Source organism: Acinonyx jubatus, chromosome B2 (genome assembly GCF_027475565.1).
Source record: "Acinonyx jubatus isolate Ajub_Pintada_27869175 chromosome B2, VMU_Ajub_asm_v1.0, whole genome shotgun sequence".
Taxonomy (NCBI): domain Eukaryota; kingdom Metazoa; phylum Chordata; class Mammalia; order Carnivora; family Felidae; genus Acinonyx; species Acinonyx jubatus.
In genome coordinates, this window is record NC_069385.1 from 91944530 (window position 1) to 91964981 (window position 20452).

The following is a 20452-nucleotide window of genomic DNA, read 5'->3' on the forward strand; positions in this document are numbered from 1 at the left end:
TCTATATTAAGAATCTGTATTAATAGTAATAATTATAAAACATAAAGTTTATTGAGAAGTTACTAGATATCAGACTTTGTAAAATTCATTGATATCTTACACTGTTTAGCAGAAGGTGATGACCTCTTTTGTATAAATGTGTATTCATGCATGTTTCAACTAATATAAAAGGAATATAATTAATAAAATATATAATATGATATAACAGTATATCTTATAGCACAGTTTAAAATTAAGTGTTTTCTAAAGGAATATTTTGCTGTCACTGGTGTTTTATGTGTTTGTTGTAAATAACAAATCATTTCATGAAATTGTGGTATAAAAGAAATTCTACTGAGATCATCTGACAAGAGTGAACAGAAATAGTACTTAAAGATTTGGAAAGTGAACTTGAAATCTGTTTAAACATTCTAATTACGAATAGGTCCCCATAGCTACAAATAGTTAGAAATAGATGGGAGTTATCTCCATCACTTCTACACTACTGGGTCATAATAAAATCAAGCCAGGCTGACTTATGTTGTAATTTTGGCATTTCTTACATTAATGATATCCCCATTCTCTATCTTTTGCTGGTCTCAGAAACTACTTGCATTAGACTTTCCTAGGCAATTCTGACAGTATTTCCAGCCATTGGACTCATTCGCAGTATCTTTCAGAGTCATGGGAATGGAAAACCTCCCAACAAGAAAAGGAGCACAGGGTAATTTATTTAACCAGGATTAGAATTTCTTTGGTTGCAGGCTACAGGGCTCACTACACCTGGTCATGAAGGAGCAAGAGATGTCTCTAAAATATTTTAGGGAAGCCTGTGAAATGTTTAATCAGTCTAGTTATCTTGCATAATATTTTCACTAATGGATTCCTGTTTTTTTAATGTTTACTTATTTTTGAGAGAGAGAGAGAGAGAGAGAAAGTATGGGGGAGGGGCAGAGAAAGAGGGAGACAGAGGATCTGAAGCAGTCTCTGCACTGACAGCAGAGAGCCAGATGCAGGGCTTGAACCTAAAAGCTGAAGGTCATAACCTAAGCTGAATCTAGATGCTTAACCCACTGAGCCATCCAGGCACCCCAGTGGATTCCTGTGTTTAACCTACACTAACAACAACAACAAAAAATCTGGTGTTGGTCAGAAATAAAGATAACTAAAGTACTTGTCGTAACCATCTTTAGAATGTAGGCTTCCTAAGCAGAATATTAACTTACCAAACCTAAAGAATTTTTGCAAAGGAAAAACATTATCTATAGGACGGAAATCAGAATTACTTACACACGCGCGCGCGCGCACACACACACACACACACACACACCACAGTTCTGAGTGTTTTGAACTACATAAGAAAAGTTATTCAAACAGACCTGAGTATACTAATAGAGTATCAAGGAGGTACGCAAAATAGGAAGGCCAAGGGACATAATTTTCAGCCACAGTCAGCTCATTAAAATTAGAGAAATTTGTTGTTTTGCCACAAATTTATATACCACTTATTTCAACTCAATTGTTTTCTTAAAATAAATTTGTTCTCAACTAATTTATTCAGATTGGATGCACTTTTCTTCTAATATAATTTAGAGTAATGACAAATAAATATTATGATAAAATAAACTTGTAATTCTCATATATCAAGTGGTGTAGGTATCCCATTTTGGGAAATGCTATATGATAATCTTTAATCTGGGAAGTGAAGAAAGAGAACTAATGATCTGGTCAAATATGCTTGGAGAACAGGGGTACTTAAGTGAGCAGTATTGATAAAAGTAAAATAGCAAATAGAATAGAAGTGAAGTGTTCAAAGAGATGAGAGTATACGAGATGGTGTCAAAGTTGGAATATCATGATTTGAGGTGTTGGAGGTTGAAAATGCCTTAGGGGAAATGAGAACTAAGTTGTGGTTATGAGTTGGTTTTGTGGTTATGCTTCAGTAGAGGTGAAGACCAAGAAATCAGGGTTCATGGGTTTACAATGCTCAGAGAATGAACAATAAAATAAGTATAATGATAACTAAACTGTAATGAATTTTTAATATATGAGTACACAGAAAGAACTTCAGAAATATATATCCCGAATAGTTCTATTCTCAGCCCAGTTTTATAAGTGAGAACATAGGTTAAGAAAATTGTTCAATGGCATATGGACAGAAAACAGAAGTTAGGTTGCAACTTGAGCCCAGTGAGTAGTGAAAAGTGGTATTGGAATTGGCAGATGGAGAATGGGGTGAGGTTAAAAAACATAATAAAATGAAAACAATATGTGAAAACATCTTATAAATTTCTTTTGGACTTGTACCACTCTAACAAAGAGGCATGAATCTTTTTAGTATCATTGCTAGATTGTGGTTGCCTCAGGGGTGACCAATGTACCTCCCATGTACCCGTTGAGTATTTTAAACAGGAATTTTTATTTGTATACATTTATGTATTTTATATATATGAATTAGCAGTATGGGAGAGGGTAATTGATCCTCATGTACTATTCTTGTTCACTCACATCAGGTGATTACAATGGGACTTCTCTCATTCATGCCAAAATATCTTTGAATAATTGATAACTTACAACAACAAATACATACAACACTGTTGACCAACAGCAGAATGTTTCTTTGGGAAAGTTGGCTTTACAGGGCTATATTCTGAATCATTAGTTGAGAAATGTGAAATGTGAGAGGACATAAATATATTTTGTGACATCAATGTTTCCGGGGACAGATTTAGATTTGTAGATTAAATGCTTGCCAAAGCAAGCATTTAATTATGTGAAAGATATATTGGAAAAGAGAAAGTATATGAAAATCTACATTAGGTCACCTGGGATCTATATCAGTGAAGAAATCATTGATAATAATTTAAGAAGGTGCTGTGAAAAATTATTCCAAAATTATTTTGTATTAAAATTTTAAATTAATTGCTTAACTTTTTACATTAGTTTTCAAAAAAATAATTTCATAATACATGATTATAGACTAAGGATTCTGTATGTCACATACTCACAAAATAAAGTAATTTTAGTAATAAAATAAAGTAATCAAAGTAGATTATTCATACTTAGAAATTTCCTCTTAAAAGAATTTATAGTAACAGGATAAAGGAAATTATATGGAAAGCTATTTGTAAACTTCAAATCACAAGTCAAAATTTAGCCATAAGGATTCTGCTTCCTTTTTATATATGACAATAACTATTGATTTTTTTCAATTAAAACACATTAAGAGTAATTTCTCTTATGTTCTTGGTGAATAAATATTAATTATTGTGATATAATAAGACATTTTTATCTGTGTTTTAAAAATATATTTTGCTTCATGAGCCTGTGTGAGGATTTGGAAACAAAAGACAAACTTTAGCAATGTCTCTTCTAAGAAAAAAATCTGTAAGTTATAAACCACTTACTGTTTCTCCAGCTGTCATTTCAGAGCATAATTTTGTTAAACAGGAATTAACAAATCACTAGGAGTGTTTCAGTCAGCTGGTGGGAATGCACAATAGAGAGACCATTCTTGTTAATACCTGGCTTTTCTAGGTAATATAAATAAAGCATTAAGAATATGATCACTTTGGGGCGCCTGGGTGGCTCGGTCGGTTGGGCTTCCGACTTTGGCTCAGGTCATGATCTTACGGTCCGTGAGTTCCAGCCCCGGGTCAGGCTCTGTGCTGACAGCTTGGAGCCTGGAGCCTGCTTCAGATTCTGTGTCTCCCTCTCTCTCTGCCCCTCCCCTGCTCATGCTCTGTCTCTCTCTTCTCAAAAATAAATAAAAAAATTAAAAAAATTAAAAAAAAGAATATGATCACTTTAAGAAAGAAAAAGATGGTAAGAATCACCTAGTTTAATTTTATTCATTTAAAAATTAAGACCAGTAGTGACCAAGTTAGGTGAGTGGCTCAATAGCCTATATGTAGCAGTATTCTAGAACAGAATAAAATATCCTGATTCCTCCTCCTGGGTATATTACTCATTCACATTAATTTAATAACATAGGTGGTTTAATATATGTAGAAATTATTTACTTGTGGATAGAATGAATAGCCTTCATTTCCTGACTCCAAAGGAGGGAGGGAGGGAGGGAGGGAGGGAGGGAGGGAGGGAGGGAGGAAGGAAGGAAGGAAGGAAGGAAGGAAGGAAGGAAGGGAGGGAAGGAGGAGAGGAAAGAAAAAGGAGGAGGAAAGAAAGGAATGCCTATGTCTAATTATCCTGAGCAGAGGGAGGAGTAGTGATTAAATCAATAACATTAAATTCCAAAATGCTTGTTTCAAAAGTAAATAAATTTGACAATAACATATTTGCTTTTTGGAATCATTATTGGATTAGAAGGATATTTGAAACTGTAGTTCACTCTTTTCTAAGCATTGTTACCCCATCCTAGCCCTTCATGCTCCCTGCTTTCTCCATTACAACACCTGTGGCTGAGTTCTTTTTCCACCCTTCGTACTACTGATTTCTATTGCAAAGGTGGCTTTTCAGCCTGCGATAAAACCATGATGATTACCCTTAAGACAAAATGGTCCTTCTGTCAAGGAACTGTAACCTATAGATATACAAAGCGTTCAAATTGTTAAGGTCATGAGAGACAAAGCCAGTTTACATTCCAACTCTCTAATCAGTGCTTTTCTAACTGTGATGTGCTAGAATTTCTCTTGGCAATTGCTAGGAAATAATTATGTTTTAAAAAGGGAAAAATACAGAAACACTATAATATGTGGTATTTGCTGAAGGTTTAACTCTGAAAATAAGCTGGCATATTCAGATGGCATTAAATTCAATTATATGTATATAATGTAGAATTTATGATATATATGCATCTGTCGTATATGTTAGATGTATCTATAATTATGTGAAATATATATGTAAATATACATAATAATGTTGCACATAAATGCTTTTTGTTTAAAACTAAAGAAAACCTCTACCTAATCTTATAAAACTTAAATAAAAATCCTAATAAGTTAAAAATATTGTCAAGAGCCAAAGTTTTACAAAACATAAAACAATCCAAATAGCTGGAAAAATGTGTTCAAAATATCTTTATAATGTCTCATGTTCATTATCTTATTATTTCACTTCACTAAATTATAATATGATCTAATGTAAGGCAGTACTGGAAATTATCTAAAACAATATGGAAATACAGCATTATTTGTTTGGTACTTGCTTCTACTGCTACTGTGAGAAAAACTGTCTTACTTTTCTAATTTTTTAGATGCTCATTTTCTTTGCAGTCGCTGTGTGTGATCTGAGTTCCATACTTGTGGTTTGAAAACTTTAGACGTACTAAAAAGTTTGCCTGATATATGGTTTACATATATCCTGAGACTGCAAATATCCCATGACTGCTTCCTTCTATCAAAGCAATGATTTCTACTCTCTGCTCGCTATCAAGTTCAGCGAGGATGAGCATTGCGGATGAGTAACCTGAAAATAACCTGCAGTCAGGGAAGCTGCCTTTAGTCCATACTTGCACAGTTTAAGATTTATATATTCAATACCAGTTATAAACCAGTTAATATCAGTTATAATGTTATTACCAGGGCTTTCTCCTTTGTCATCTCTATTAGAGTAAGGATAACAATTATTGGTCACTGCTGTTCGCATGACATCATGGTGGTGTCAACTAGATGATCTAGTAACTTTCTGATATACAGAGAAAAAAAGATTATAGGAATTCATGTAACAGGATTATTCAATGTACATGATTTGAAGATTACCTTAAAATTCTCAGGTTGTCAGGGCACCTGGGTGACTCAGTTGGTTGAGTTTTTGACTCTTGATTTCTTCTCAGATCATGATCCCAGAGTTGTAGGATTGAGCCTCTGTGTCAAGCTCTGCACTGAGCATAGAGCCTGCTTAACATTCTTGCTCTCTCTCTTCCTCTGCCCCTCTCACCCCCTTGTGCTTTCTCTCTCTCTCTCTGTCTCTCAAAAAATTAGAAAAAAAATTCTCAGTCTGTCTTGAAGGTACATTGCAAGAAATATATTTCTGAATTTACTAATTTACCAGATGTTTCAAATTGATTTTTTTAAGCTGCATTTGGAAATATTGGACAGGGAGTCAAGAGACATGAGTTCTAATTCCAGTATTTCCATCAGCTAGTTATAGCAGCTTGAGCAGTTAATTAACATCCATGAGTTCTGTTTCTTCATTATAAAATGAAATAGGGTGGATGGATCAGTGTTTTTACTCTGTGATTTGAGATTCTGTGTTAATGATGTCCTAAGGGGCAGATGGGGAAGGAAGAGGGTGTCTAAGACAGCTAAATGGGAAAAGCTTGGGGCTTCCTTCCCTTGCTTTAGTCAGAGCGGATCTGCTTTAAGTTGCTTTATTTCCTTTCACTCCCTAGGAAATTATGTTTGTATGAAGGTTTCTTACTTAAAATTAACAAAATTTTCAAAACCACTGGACCAAATAATCTAATGTTTAACACAGCTTTGAACAATAAGAGATGTAAAATTTTGTGGGCTTTCTAATGTGCCAGAAAATGGAGCATAAGAAAAGGAGCTATATATTATCTTTCTGTGAAATATTTTAGAAAGAGCCTGACGGGGGTAAAAAAGTGAATTTTTGGTTTATGGTGCACTTACATTATCTTTGTCATTTGACTTTCAGACCACAAAGTAATTGTCCCAAACATCCTCACTATCTGTAGCAGAATTGCATTCATATTCTGGCATCTTTATGTTTGTGATGGTCTCTCAGAAGATTACAGTTTTGTATTCTGTAATATTATATATGTCCTGGGGATAAAGCTTTGGGTAATAAGACTGTATTGCCAGTTGTCAAATTGAGTCAATATGGAAAGCAGTATTCATGATATTGGAAATGTGTCTGATGGCAGATGAATTATTTTCTCATGGTAGCTATATTATCAGTAAAGAATAAAATTCTGGTACTGGTAGCCTAAGCCCTTTGAGTCTACTTTTAAACTTGATTTATTTTATTATTTTTATTCTTTTAAGTTTATTTATTTTTGAGAGAGACAGACAGAACATGAGTGTGTGGGGGGGTGTCAGAGAGAGGGAGACACAGAATCCAAAGCAGGCTCCAGGCTCTGAGCTGTCAGCAGAGCCCAAGGAGGGGCTCGAACCCACAAACAGTGTGATCATGACCATGAACCATAAGGTTATGACCTGTGCCTAAGTCAGATGTTTAACCGACTGAGCCACCCAGGTGCCCCTAAATTCTAAAAAAAAGGAAGGAAACGAGGAAGGAAGGAAAAAAAGGGAAGGAAATGTTAAAGGTAAGGAAACCTTTTGGAAAGGATTGCCAATAGTTTATGAAGGTAGGACATTCAATAAGAGAACTAAATTATAATGAAGTAATTATAATGAAAGAGAACTAATTGTAATGAAAGTGGAAATTTGCACTTAAAATCATTTCTTCATTTAGAATAGGAACAAAATACTTATCTGCTTTTCTTGTTACTAACAAAAAAATCTTTACATGAAAATGATGACTAATTTTCTTACAGGTTTATATTTCCTTTAGAAACTGTTTTTAAAGTTCAATATAGTTTGATTTATGCCCTATCCACATCCACATCTAACACATGGCTTTTCATTCTCTTCATAGATTACATTTTCCCAAATTAAAGAAACTGTGTTCTCTAAAACAGTTCTGCCTTGAAACTACCACTCAATTTAGCATGTATTTTCATTACCTTGTTTCAAAATATGTTCAATCAAATTCAGCATTTATAACTTCTCACAGAAATTGTTTTTAAATATTCCATTAACTTTCTGTCAGAATAATACATATTATTTCACTTTAGATTTAAAGTGCCAAAATAAATCACTTTCTGTGGTTGAAAGAAATCATATTAACATAGTTTTGTTTGCTTTTAAAAATAAATATTACTGTATTACATCTAGACCTGAGTATCATTATATCCAGTATTTAGGAATCTGTGTCTATAGCCAATTTTGTAAGTCTTTATAGATTAAAATGAATACTAAAGATAACATGAAAAGGAAACAGACTTTAAGTCAACAGGCAGAGCTCATTATTCTTAGAAGGACAGATATATTATGAATTTTACTTCATTTTTAGAAATTTTATTAAAGAAAAAATACATCTTTGTTCTTCTGCCTAGATATGAATAATGAGTCAAAAAGAGACCACAGTTTGAAAATTTTGTTATTTTTATTCTTTGGTGTATATATAAATTTTCAGGAATCTAAAAGGAAATTTCACACAGGAACTATTTTGTAAGATGAATTTTGTGGCTAGGTTTGAATCAAATATAATTATCTCAATATGTAAACACTGTTCATAATGGAACTAATCCCATTTTTCTTTTATTGGGATTATTAATCCTTATTTGTAGAACTTGTTTTTAGTTGAATGTTTATTTAAAAGGTTATTTAAATGTAATCTAAAATAGACTTTTTTTCTTGCTAGGAAAATGAGATGATTTAATATCTAGAAACTTCGTAAATAAAATATTCTCTATGACTATATTATTACCAATTAATGTCATATATATTTTATTTTCTAATATTCATTCTTTTAATCAAATATAAGACAGTAGTCCAAATAACTGATGATAACTGAAAAAATATTAAGTCTCTGCCTTTTTGTAATTTATATTTTACATTAGAGAAAAACGCAATAAAATATTTTTAAATATCATAAGTACTAAATGGAAAACATAATGTGTATATGAATAACTTATGTACTCTAAAACTACTATAAAGGATAAAAATAAAATAGTAATTGTGAGCGAGGAAAGTATACCAGAAGAAATGATCAAGATTCAGATGTAATGCGACATTTTGGAAAGTTGGGGCTGGGGGAGTGAGCAAAGGTTTTCCAGGCTGAAGAATGTCAAAGCAGCATGAATCAGAGTCTGAGGAGTAGCTCAGACTACGTGAATAGGTCACTGGATAAAAGAACATTTTAGTTAAAATTCTCTGGTATACTATTTTAAGCCAGATATCACAGGAAGTTCTATACTAGGTATTCATTTAATCTTCACACTCTTATCACATAGCATTCTTTCCTTTTTTTTTTTAAGTTTTTTTGTTGTTGTTTGCTTATTTATTTATTTGAGAGAGAAAGAGAAGAAGAGGGAGAGAAGAATTAGGGGAGGGATGGGGGCGGGGAGACAGAGGATCTAAAGTAGATTCTGTGCTGTCAGCAGAGAGCCTGATGTGAGGCTCATAGCCACAAACGGTGAGATCATGACCTGAGCAGAAGTAGAATGCTTAACCGACTAAGCCACCCAGGCACCCCAGTTACTATTATTTCTGATGTTCCTTGAGATTAAATAATATGCTTATAATTATATAATAATAATTCATGAAGCTTAGTTGAAATCCCAGCTGTCACCAAATCCCCACAATCTTAAACACTGTAGTAAATTCTCAGGTGTTGGGTTTTCTAAAAATGTGTTTATTCTTCTTTCCCTGAAAGGGTAATTATTACTGGGCATAGACTTTTAGGGTGGTAGTTATTTTCTTTCACTCCATACAAAAATTGGTTACTGGGTTCTTGCTTCCACTACCGGGAAGTGAGGTGTCAGTCTTGGCTCTTTGAAGATGAAGTGTCTTTGTTCTTTGGCTGCTTTTAAAATTTATACTCCATCTTTCATATTCCCTGGAAGAGTTTTCTTTGTACTCATCCAATGTAGGTCTGGAGAGCTTTCTAAATCAGTGGTTACTTTCTTTGCTATTTTTAGACAATTCTCAGTAATTTTTCAAATAGTGCTTTGATTTAATCTCTCCCACTCCTCTTTTTTTGTAATACAATTAAACATATTAATTCTTCATATTATTTCCCATATTTTCTGTTTCCTCTTTGCCTTCTCTATCCTTTTTAATTTATGTACCTCAACCTGGATGTTTAATCCTCTCTGCTAAAATTTCTGATATTAAAATAATGGATTAAATTATTAAATTTCACTTATTATTTTCATTTTTTTAATTTTTAAATGCTTATTTTATTTTTAAGAAAGAGAGAGGGCCAGAGAGAAGGGAGACACAGAATTCTAAGAATGCTTCAGGCTCTGAGCTGTCAGCACAGAGCCCCACACAGGGCTCAAACTCATGAACGTTGAGATCATGACCTGAGCCAAAGTCGGATGCTTAACTGACTGAGCCACCCAGGCGGACCTCAATTATTATTATATTCAAATGTGCATTATTCCTATTAACTCTATATATGCATTATTGTGCATTATATGTGCATTATTCCTATATAAATCTATTATATAAAGTTGCTAGTGGAATTCTGTATCTTACCTTGTATATTTTTGAGCATATTAATCAGTTATTTTAAAATGTCTAATAAGCACAATATCTGGAGAGGCTATTTTTACTGTTTTTCTCTTGAGTTTTGACCATCAGCATTCCTTTATTTATTTTTTTATCAAATACCACTCTCTATCAAACACTGAAAAGTTCTAATGTTAACTTTCTCCAAAGACCACTTAATTTTCCCTGGCAGACAAATAGAATATGGATACATAACCTCATTGTCATTGAATGGAGTTTTAGCATGATCTGAGCTGGGATTTTTGCTGGTGTGCCCTTCCTTTTAGATAGTGGCCCTCTGAGGTGTCAAATGAAAGCCGGGAGTTTTTAGCAGGACCATTCCATCTTGCAGGCCCATACTCCTGCCTCTAGCTTCCCTGCACTATAAGATGACTAAATCTTTGTTGTTCACTTTGGCTACTTTTGGCTTGCATTGGGGACAAAGTGCCTCCAAAAGACTATTCATCAAAGTTTGGGCTCACTTTGCTCTTCTTTTCAGGGACATATGTCCTTGACAAAACTGAATACCAATATTTTCTTTCCATTTCAGGGAGATTGTGGCAAACTCCAACTACTTCTTTCTGCTTAGCTTCTATTTACCTGATGTTTTTTGTTTTTCTTTTTGTTTTTTTTTACTGTATTCAGCTTTTATTTCTTATTATTTATTTATTTATTTATTTTTAAATTTACATCCAAGTTAGTTAGCATATATTGCAACGAACGATGATTTCAAAAGTAGATTCCTTAATGCCTCTTACCTATTAACCCATCCCCCTCCCACAACCTCGCCAGCAACCCTGTTTGTTCTCCATATTTAAGTCTCTTATGTTTTGTCTCCCTCCCTGTTTTTATATTATTTTTGCTTCCCTTTCCTTATGTTCATCTGTTTTGTATCTTAAAGTCCTCATATGAGTGAAGTCATATGATATTTGTCTTTCTCTGACTAATTTCGCTTGGCATAATACTCTCTATTTCCATCCACATAGTTGCAAATGGCAAGATTTCATTCTTTTTGATTGCCAAGTAACTATTCTGTATATACACATTGTATACATAAACCACATCTTCTTCACCTGTTCATTCATTGAGGGACATTTGGGCTGTTTCCATACTTTGGCTTTTGTTGACAGTGCCACTATAAACATTGGGGTACATGTGCCCCTTTGAAGCAGCATACCTGTATCCCTTGGATAAATACATAGTAGTGCGATTGCTGGCTCACAGGGTAGTTCTATTTCTAATTTTTTAAGGAACCTCCATACTGTTTTCCAGAGTGGCTTCACCAGTTCGCATTCCCACCAGCAGTGCAAAAGAGATCCTCTTTCTCCCCATCCTTGCCAACATCTGTTGTTGCCTGAATTGTTAATGTTAGCCATTCTGACAGGTGTGAGGTGGTATCTCATTGTGGTTTTGATTTGTATTTTCCTGATGATAAGTGATGTTGAGCATTTTTCATGTGTCGGTTGGCCATATGGATGTCTTTGGAGAAGTGTCTATTCATGTCTTTTGCCCATTTCTTCACTGGATTATTTGGTTTTTGGCTGTTGAGTTTGATAAGTTCTTTATAGATTTTGGATATTAACCATTTATCAGATATGTCAGTTGCAAATAGCTTCTCCCATTCCATCCTTTGCCTTTTAGTTTTGCTGATTGATTCCTTCACTGTGCAGAAGTTTTTATTTTGATGAGATCCCAATAGTTAATTTTTGCTTTTGTTTCCCTTGCCTCCAGAGACGTGTTGAGTAAGTTGCTGTGACCAACATCAAAGATGTTTTTGCCTGCTTTCTCCTCTAGGACTTTGATAGAGTCTTACATTGCGGTCTTTCATCCATTTTGAGTTTGTTTTTGTGTATGGTGTAAGAAAGTGGTCCACATTTATTTTTCTGCATGGCACTGTCCAGTTTTCCTAGCACCACTTGCTGGAGAGACTGTCTTTATTCCATTGGATATTCTTTCCTGCTTTGCCAAAGATTAGTTGGCCATACATTTGTGGGTCCATTTATGGGTTTTCTCTTCTGTTCCATTGTTGAGTGTCTGTTTTTGTGCCAGTACCATACTGCATTGATGATTGTAGCTTTGTAATATAGCTTGAGCTCTGGGATTGTGATGCCTCCTGCTTTGGTTTTCTTTTTCAAGATTGCTGTGGCTACTTGGGGTCTTTTCTAGTTCCATACAAATTTTGGGATTGTTTGTTCTAGCTCTGTGAAGAATGCTGGTGTTGTTTTGATATGGATTGCATTGAATATGTATAGATTGATTTGGGTAGTATTGACATTTTAACAATATATTTTCTTCCTATCCAGGAGCATGGAATATTTTTTTTTCCTTTTTTTTTTTGTCTTCTTCAATTTCTTTCATAAGCTTGTTATAGTTTTCAGTGTATAGATTTTCACCTCTTTGGTTAGATTTATTCCTAGGTATTTTATGGTTTTTGGTGCAATTGTAAATGGGATCAATTCCTTGAGTTCTCTTTCTGTTGCTTTATGTTGGTGTATAGGAATGCAGCTGATTTCTGTGCGTTGATTTTATATCCTGAAACTTTGCTGAATTCATGGATCAGTTCTAGCAGATTTTTGGTGAAATCTTTAGGGTTTTCCATATAGAGTATCATGTCATCTGCCAAGAGTGAAAGGTTGACCTCCTCCTAGCTGATTTGGATGCCTTTTATTTCTTTATGTTGTCTAATTGCAGAGGCTAAGACTTCCAATACTATGTTGAATAACAGTGACGAGAGTGGACATCCCTGTTTTGTTCCTGACCTTAGGGGGAAAGTTGTCAGTTTTTCCCCATTGAGGATGATATTAGCAGTGGGTCTTTCATATATGGCTTTTATGATCTCAAGGTATACTCCTTCTCTCCCTACTTTCTTGAGGGTTTTTATCAAGAAAGTTTGCTGTATTTTGTCAAATGCTTTCTCTGCATCTATTGAGAGGATCATATGGTTCTTGTCCTTTCTTTTATTGATGTGATGAATCATGTTAATTCTTTTGCGGATATTGAACCAGCTCTGCATCCCAGGTATAAATCCCAATTGGTCGTGGTGAATAATTTTTTTAATGTATTGTTGGGGCCAGTTGGCTAATATCTTGTTGAGTTTTTTTGCACCCATGTTCATCAGGGAAATTGGTGTATAGTTCTCCTTTTTAGTGAGGTCTTTTGTCCGGTTTTGGAATCAAGGTAATGCTGGCTTCACAGAGAGTTGGAAGTTTTCCTTTCATTTTTATTTTTTTTGGAACAGCTTCAAGAGAACAGGTGTTAACTCTTCTTCAAATGTTTTGTAGAATTCCCCTGGAAATCCATCTGGCCCTGGACTCTTGTTTTTGGGAGATTTTTTATTACTAATTTGATTTCTTTACTAGTTATGCATCTATTTCTTGCTGTTTCAGTTTTGGTAGTTTATGTGTTTCTAAGAATTTGTCCATTTCTTCCAGATTGTCCATTTTACTGGTGTATAATTGCCCATAGTATTTTATTATTGTTTGTATTTCTTCAGTGTTGGTTGTGATCTCTCCTCTTTCATTCTTGATTTCATTTATTTAGGTCCGTTCCTTTTTCTTTTTGATCAAACTGCCTAGAGGTTTATCAATTTTGTTAATTCTTTCAAAGAACCATGGGTGCCTGGGTGGCTCAGTCGGTTGAGCATCCGACTTCAGCTCAGGTCATGATCTCACTGTCTGTGAGTTTGAGCCCCACGTCAGGCCCTGCGCTGACAACTCATAGCCTGGAGCCTGCTTTGGATTCTGTGTCTCCCTCTCTTTCTGCCCCTCCCCGCTCATGCTCTGTCTCTCTCTGTCAAAAAATGAATAAAAATTTTAAAAAAATTAAAAAAAAAAAAGAACCAGCTCCTGGTTTCACTGATGTGTTCTGCTAGGTTTTTTTTGGTTTGGATAGCATTGATTGCTGCTCTAGTCTTTATTATTTCCTATTTTCTGCTAGTTTGGGGTTTTATTTGCTGTTCTTTTCCAGCTGTTTAAGGTGTAAGATTAGGTTGTATATCTGAGACTTTTCTTTCTTCTTTAGGAAGGCCTGGATTGCTATATACTTCCCTCTTATGACTGCCTTTGCTGCATCCCCGAGGTTTTGGGCTGTGGTGTTATCATTTTCATTGGCTTCCATGTACTTTTTAATTTCCTCTTTAATTTCTTGGTTAGCCCACTCATAACATCCTTGTTCCAGTGCCAATGAATGTGTTTGTTTCCTGGGGTTTGCTGGGACCTTTCCTGTGAGGTGGCCGCACAGCCTCTACCAAATGTCCTCCCAGCAGGAGAACCAACTCTCCCCGTGTGGCCCAAGGACTGCCTGGACCTCACTTTGCTCCTGGGAATTTGCCCTTCCCACCAGAGCACTGTCAGGTATCAAGTTGAGGAGTTTCAGACTCTGTGCTCCCTCTGTTTATAGATTCATAATGGAATTTAAACCCTCTCATTTCTCCTTTCTCCCTTTTTTGTTCAGTCCCTGCGGCTGTTTCCACTTTTCCACTTTTTGTCCAGCTGCTTTTGTGTGTGTGTGTATGTGTGTGTGTTGTTTTTAATTTTTTAATTTTATTTTTTTTTACTTTATTAATTCTTTTTCTTCCTTCAAAATGATGAAATGAAAGAATTCACTCCAAAAGAAAAAGCAGAAAGAAACAACAGCCAGGAACTTAATCAACACAGATACAAGCAAGCTGTCTTCTCCTGTACTCTCACCCCATCTCCGTCCTCTCTCTGCAAGCAAAAACAGCTCCCTGCCCTCTCTCTCCCCCAGTTCATCTCTCCGCGCTATGTACCTACTGAGTTCTGTGGTTCAGGTTGTGCCGATTGTTGCATTAATACTCAAATCAGTTTTCTAGGTTTTCAGGATGGTTTAATGTTGATCTGGCTATATTTCATGGATGTGAGACACACAAAAAAACTTCCATGCTCTTCTGTCATTTTGTCTCCTCCCTTTCTATTTACCTGAATTTAAATAGGTAAATGCCCTAGTATGGAAAGCCACTATTATAATATATTATACACATATATTTGATATATATATTTGATATATAGTTATTATACCTACCAAACTGGACCACTTTGTCTTTTGTCTCACTGGTTGTATTGTTCACTATGCTAGATACATATCATCTTCTATCATGTTACTGTCTTCCCTTTATCCTTCTTACTGGTGTATTTTAAAACTACAAAAAAATGTTTTGTCTGGAAGGATAATGTCTAGTTAATACTTTGTATTAAGTGATAAAAATGATGTGGCTCCAACTTCATAAACCATACAAACTTTTTTCTTCTTTAAAAATATTTTTTAATGTTTATTTTTGAGAGAGAGAGAGAGAGAGAGAGACAGAGTGTGAGTGGGGGAGGAGCAGAGAGAGGGAAACACAACATCCAAAGCAGGCTTCAGACTCTGAGCTGTCAGCACAGAGCTTGACGCAGGGCTTGAACCCACGAACCATGAGATCCTGACCTGAGCCAAAGCCTGATGCTTAACTGACTGAGCCACCCAGGCGCCCCTCATACATTTATTCATTTTAGTAAACATCTTTAAATAAATTTCCTTCCTCAGCAAAACCAGTTCAAAACATTATTATTTATTTAATGCCAAGACAATATGGTTTAAAAATAGTATTTCACTATTAAGTGCTATTTAAAATTACTGGAATTATTAATTTTGCAATGTTGAATGAGAAAGTGTTTTGTAGTAAGAGTGTCCAAATTCAGAAAAATGCTTCTGAACTAAGTATGCAACAGATTAATAGAAATACCTGAACTCTGTGTTATTTCTAGTTAATATTAATTTCTGCTTCCTTAATAATGTATATTTTTAATATTAAATATTTAAAAAATCTATTTCTCTCATTTTTTATGTTTCCTCTATGTACAGATTATATCATATATGATTAGATCATTGCTGTAGTACCTGACACTTTAATGATAATTATACCATTACATTGATGATAATTTTCTTCTAATTATTAAATCGTCAAGACCACTGATAATTATTAGCTTTTATGGAACATATATCTTTAATGGGAAAGATATTTGATTGGTTTTTGACTCAATTACAAAATTAGTTTCAAATTATTACTGTGATATCAAAAGAAAAACCAGCAGTAAACCTGTGCTTTTTTTGTCTTTACAGAAATGATTCATACCTCTTAGAAAATGAACAGGGCACCTCATTTGTCCCACAGATTTCATGCACGTGTTATCCATACCACTCTACCTTAATTTCCATCACTGAGTTGGGTAGTTTCTCCGATGTACCTACAGCAGACGCTTGTCTTGCTTTCTATAGAATTGCCTTTCAAATCAATATACTCACTACATCAATTTTCATGGAATTCTTTTTTTAATGCTGTCAAAAAAGGGAAGAAAAAAATGAGCTAACTACATTAAGTGAAAACTCCATATATAACCAAAATCATTGAGAATGTTAACAATGTGGGGGCCACAATGCATGAGAAAATTACTGCCAAAATCCAGCTAACCAGGAGTACTATTAATGAGTATGCGGGAGAATTAACACATATGTCAGGAATAAAACCCAGTGTTGATAACACAGTGGCTCTCATCCCTTTCTGCTTTTCAGCTGCTCTCAAGCCATAGCAGACCAATTGACCCTAATAACCCAAAACAAAATATTCAGTGGCATTCAAATTATTGTAACCTAAATGCAAATACATGGAGCATGAATTTATGCTTGTTTGATTGTTGTTTGATTGTAACGTTCAAAAGAAATTTGCTATGTACCTCTAGCAAACATTAGAATCCTTTTGAAATCCATGTGGGTTACTTCAGTTTTTATGTTACTTTTCCTGTCATATTTATTATTTCTCATATGTTCAACCAACATGTATTAAGCATCTGTGAGGTGCCAGACCTCTTCAAGAAGCTGGAATGTGTATTATAGAACAAGTTCTTGAGTTTCAGAGAGCTCCTTTTCTGGTAGATGTAACTATGTAGACTTCTTAACTCTATTTGCAAGTAGAAAAACTAAGTGGCCATAATTAGCTACCATAGCTCTGTCTAAGAGAAAAGTAATGAGACCGTGTGTGTGTGTGTGTGTGTGTGTGTGTGTGTGTGTGTGTGTGTTTTAAGTTTTCTAGAAGCCACATTAAAAAAGGCTAAAGGAAGCAGGTGAAATTAATGTTAATATATTTTAACTCTATGTGCACATTATTATGATTATAGTATGTAAGTAATAAAATTATTAGTTATTTTACATTTCTTGAAAATTCAATGTGTATTTCGTACTTATAGTACATTTCATTTGAGGCCAGCCACATTGCAATGCTCTGTAACCACATGGGGCTAGTGGCTCCTGTATTGAACAGTGAAGATCAAGAGAACAACTAACATTGATTTTAGTATTTTTCATTATTATAAATTTAGAATCTCTAAAGAGCCCAAATTCTGTTTTTTTTTTAACAAGAGTCCTGTTCTTTGAAAGTATTTTTAATATTTTAAATTATTGTCCCATGGTAATTTTGTTTGTTTTTCCAATCCTAGAAAACCAGTTTTACTTTTAGTATTTTGAATATTGTTATAGGACTACTCTATCTCTTAGCAAAATGATATTCAAAGTTTTTCAATTTCAATCGACCAACAATAGTGTACTGACATAGATTATTTATAAGTAGTACAGTAAATACATAATATAGTTATATATTTTTTAATGAGTGAGCTAGTTGCTTAGTTGTATATTTAGTTAGTTTTACATACTTACCTTATTACTAATACATTATGTTTATATTAAGATATTTAACAAAACCAATAGTTCTGTGTGAGCATAATATATATTTATTTTTATTGAATTTGCTACAAATACTGTTCACATAGCTTTTAAACTGTGGTAAAAGTAATTTGGGGGAAGTATTGACATTCTATAAAAATTGAAATAGTTATAAATTGACATAGATCAACATAGCCGAGAGTAATAACTGGATTATAGGCTTAATAGCAAGAAATAACCTAAAGGTTATATGATTTTCATATTCCCATAGAGTTACCAGTGTGTGTGCTTAGCTGGTTGGGAAGGAAGTTTTTGTGAACAAGAATCCAATGACTGCAAAATGAATCCTTGTAAGAATAATTCCACCTGTACTGACCTTTACAATAGCTATCGGTGAGTAATGTGTTTATAATTTTCTTCATGAAATCACTTGGAGTGTTCTTGTCTTTGGGATAATTCCAGAGTTTATTTTCACTTTGCATCCATTAATTAAAAAAATGATCTCAAGATGAACAGCCATTTTCTGACAAGATAGCGTCAACATTCATTTGAAATTTGTGTCAAAAGTCGTAAATAATATTAAACTTGGAAATGCAATGTCCAAATCTGATACATGTTACAAATGCCTTCACTTCTTCAAAACATGCCTTTGTCATCTCAATGTTGTTTTGGATCCCTCCGTGCAAAATGGGTGCCACAAATGACTTGTTAATGGGTCTACTGAATTAAAACTTTCAGTTTATTACCCAGAGATTATCATGAATTTGGATTACTTTAGTCAAATTATTGATGAATTTTACATTAATTACTCCACATATCCCATAATCCAATTGTATTAGTTTTAGATGAGAAATCTGAAGTAGCTCTAAGTAGAAATTCTGAGTAGTTATTACTATGATTTGAAACATTTAGTAACCAGATCAATATTGGTAAAAAATAGCTTTTATCCTTTAACTTGTTAAGGTGTAGAGTGTAGAGAACTATACACTAGGTCTCTCAAGCAAAACCAGGTTTAGTGTAACTAGAATGATTTTCTTCTTGTCACAGAATCAGATTAATTGAATATAAATATATTTAGGTGATCATTTTCTCAGGGAAAAATCAAAATGATTTCAGAGTGTCCTCTAAAATAACTTGTACTGGGGCGCCTGGGTGGCTCAGTCGGTTAAGCGTCCGACTTCGGCTCAGGTCATGTTCTCACGGTCCGTGGGTTCGAGCCCCGTGTCGGGCTCTGTGCTGCCAGCTCAGAGCCTGGAGCCTGTTTCAGATTCTGTGTCTCCCTCTTTCTCTGACCCTCCCCTGTTCATGCTCTGTCTCTGTCTCAAAAATAAATAAATGTTAAAAAAATTTTTAAATAACTTGTACACTATTCCTCATTTTTGGTGACTGAAATGGGACATAAGATCCAGAGTGATCAACAATAGGCAGTTTATTTCCTTTAAAGGCAATTCTGAAATGATCTGGCAATAGTTTGATTTATATTTCAATGACAGTAAGAGAAAAAATTAACAATTTTATTAATGTAGAAAAACTCACAATGGTATCAGTTTACACTAGTTTAAAATATGTAAAAATGTAAAAAACCAGAGCTACTTTTTGTGACATTATCTATTTTTAAAATTGACATATCATCATAAATTAATATTAACTGGCTTTCCATCTATATAGTAGGAGAAACAATCAACTTTTGTTGAGCTAGGAAAGAAAAACTTCCCATAGTTTCTATGCTTATTTTACTTTTCTTAAATGATTCTTTTTATTATAACCTACAAGTTATGATATACTATATATACATATATATATAAACACATCTATCAAAATTCTGATATATACTTTTTAGCATTCAGCTTTTTATGTAATTCCTAACGATAATTTGTTTACGCATTTGTGTATGTGTGTACTTACTGTCAATCACCTCCAGACAAACACCAGCAGGAACATACCTGTGGTTGAAAAATTTGGGTTTATAACTCATTGCCATAAGGGAGAACACACACCATTTAAATCCATGTAGCATCTCAGTAAAAGGATGCTGGAAGGACTTACAGGTTTGAGTTTGTGAAATATAACTTTGAAGAGGGTTTACAAAAGTGGGCCTTTGGCCTGGATAAGGGGACTGTCAGGAAGTGGGAAGAATTACCTACATTCATAATAAATCTTACCTAGAAGAAATGAAGACTGGACAGAGTGAAAGCTAAAATTTATAGAGACAGCAACCATTTATATCAACCATGATAGGAGAATGCTTGGCCATTCCTGTGGTTTAGATGGTGTTCAAGTTTTGTCACCATTTAGATATGATTGTGGGGTTGGCTTGTCTTTGTAATGATTAATCAGGGTAGTGGAGTAAGTATGTCTCATTTTGATGTTCTGTGAAATTGTCTGTTGAAATGTTCACCAGGAGAACACCAAGATCTACCTGTAAACCTGCTTATAGTGCCTGACCAGCTCCTGGGTACCCTGGATATTAGTTTTTGCTTTCTCATTCCCAAAATACATTATCA

The 20452-nt window shown here is 34.3% G+C and overlaps 1 protein-coding gene across 1 annotated transcript in view; it reads left to right on the plus strand.

Moving 5' to 3' along the window:
• The window catches only part of EYS (eyes shut homolog), a 1591614-nt gene that overhangs the window by 459474 nt on the left and 1111688 nt on the right, over nucleotides 1–20452 (plus strand). Inside the window, exon 13 of the mRNA XM_053222617.1 lies at nucleotides 18220–18341. Within this exon, the coding sequence (XP_053078592.1) occupies nucleotides 18220–18341 (122 nt within the window). The remainder of the gene's footprint in view (nucleotides 1–18219; nucleotides 18342–20452) is intronic.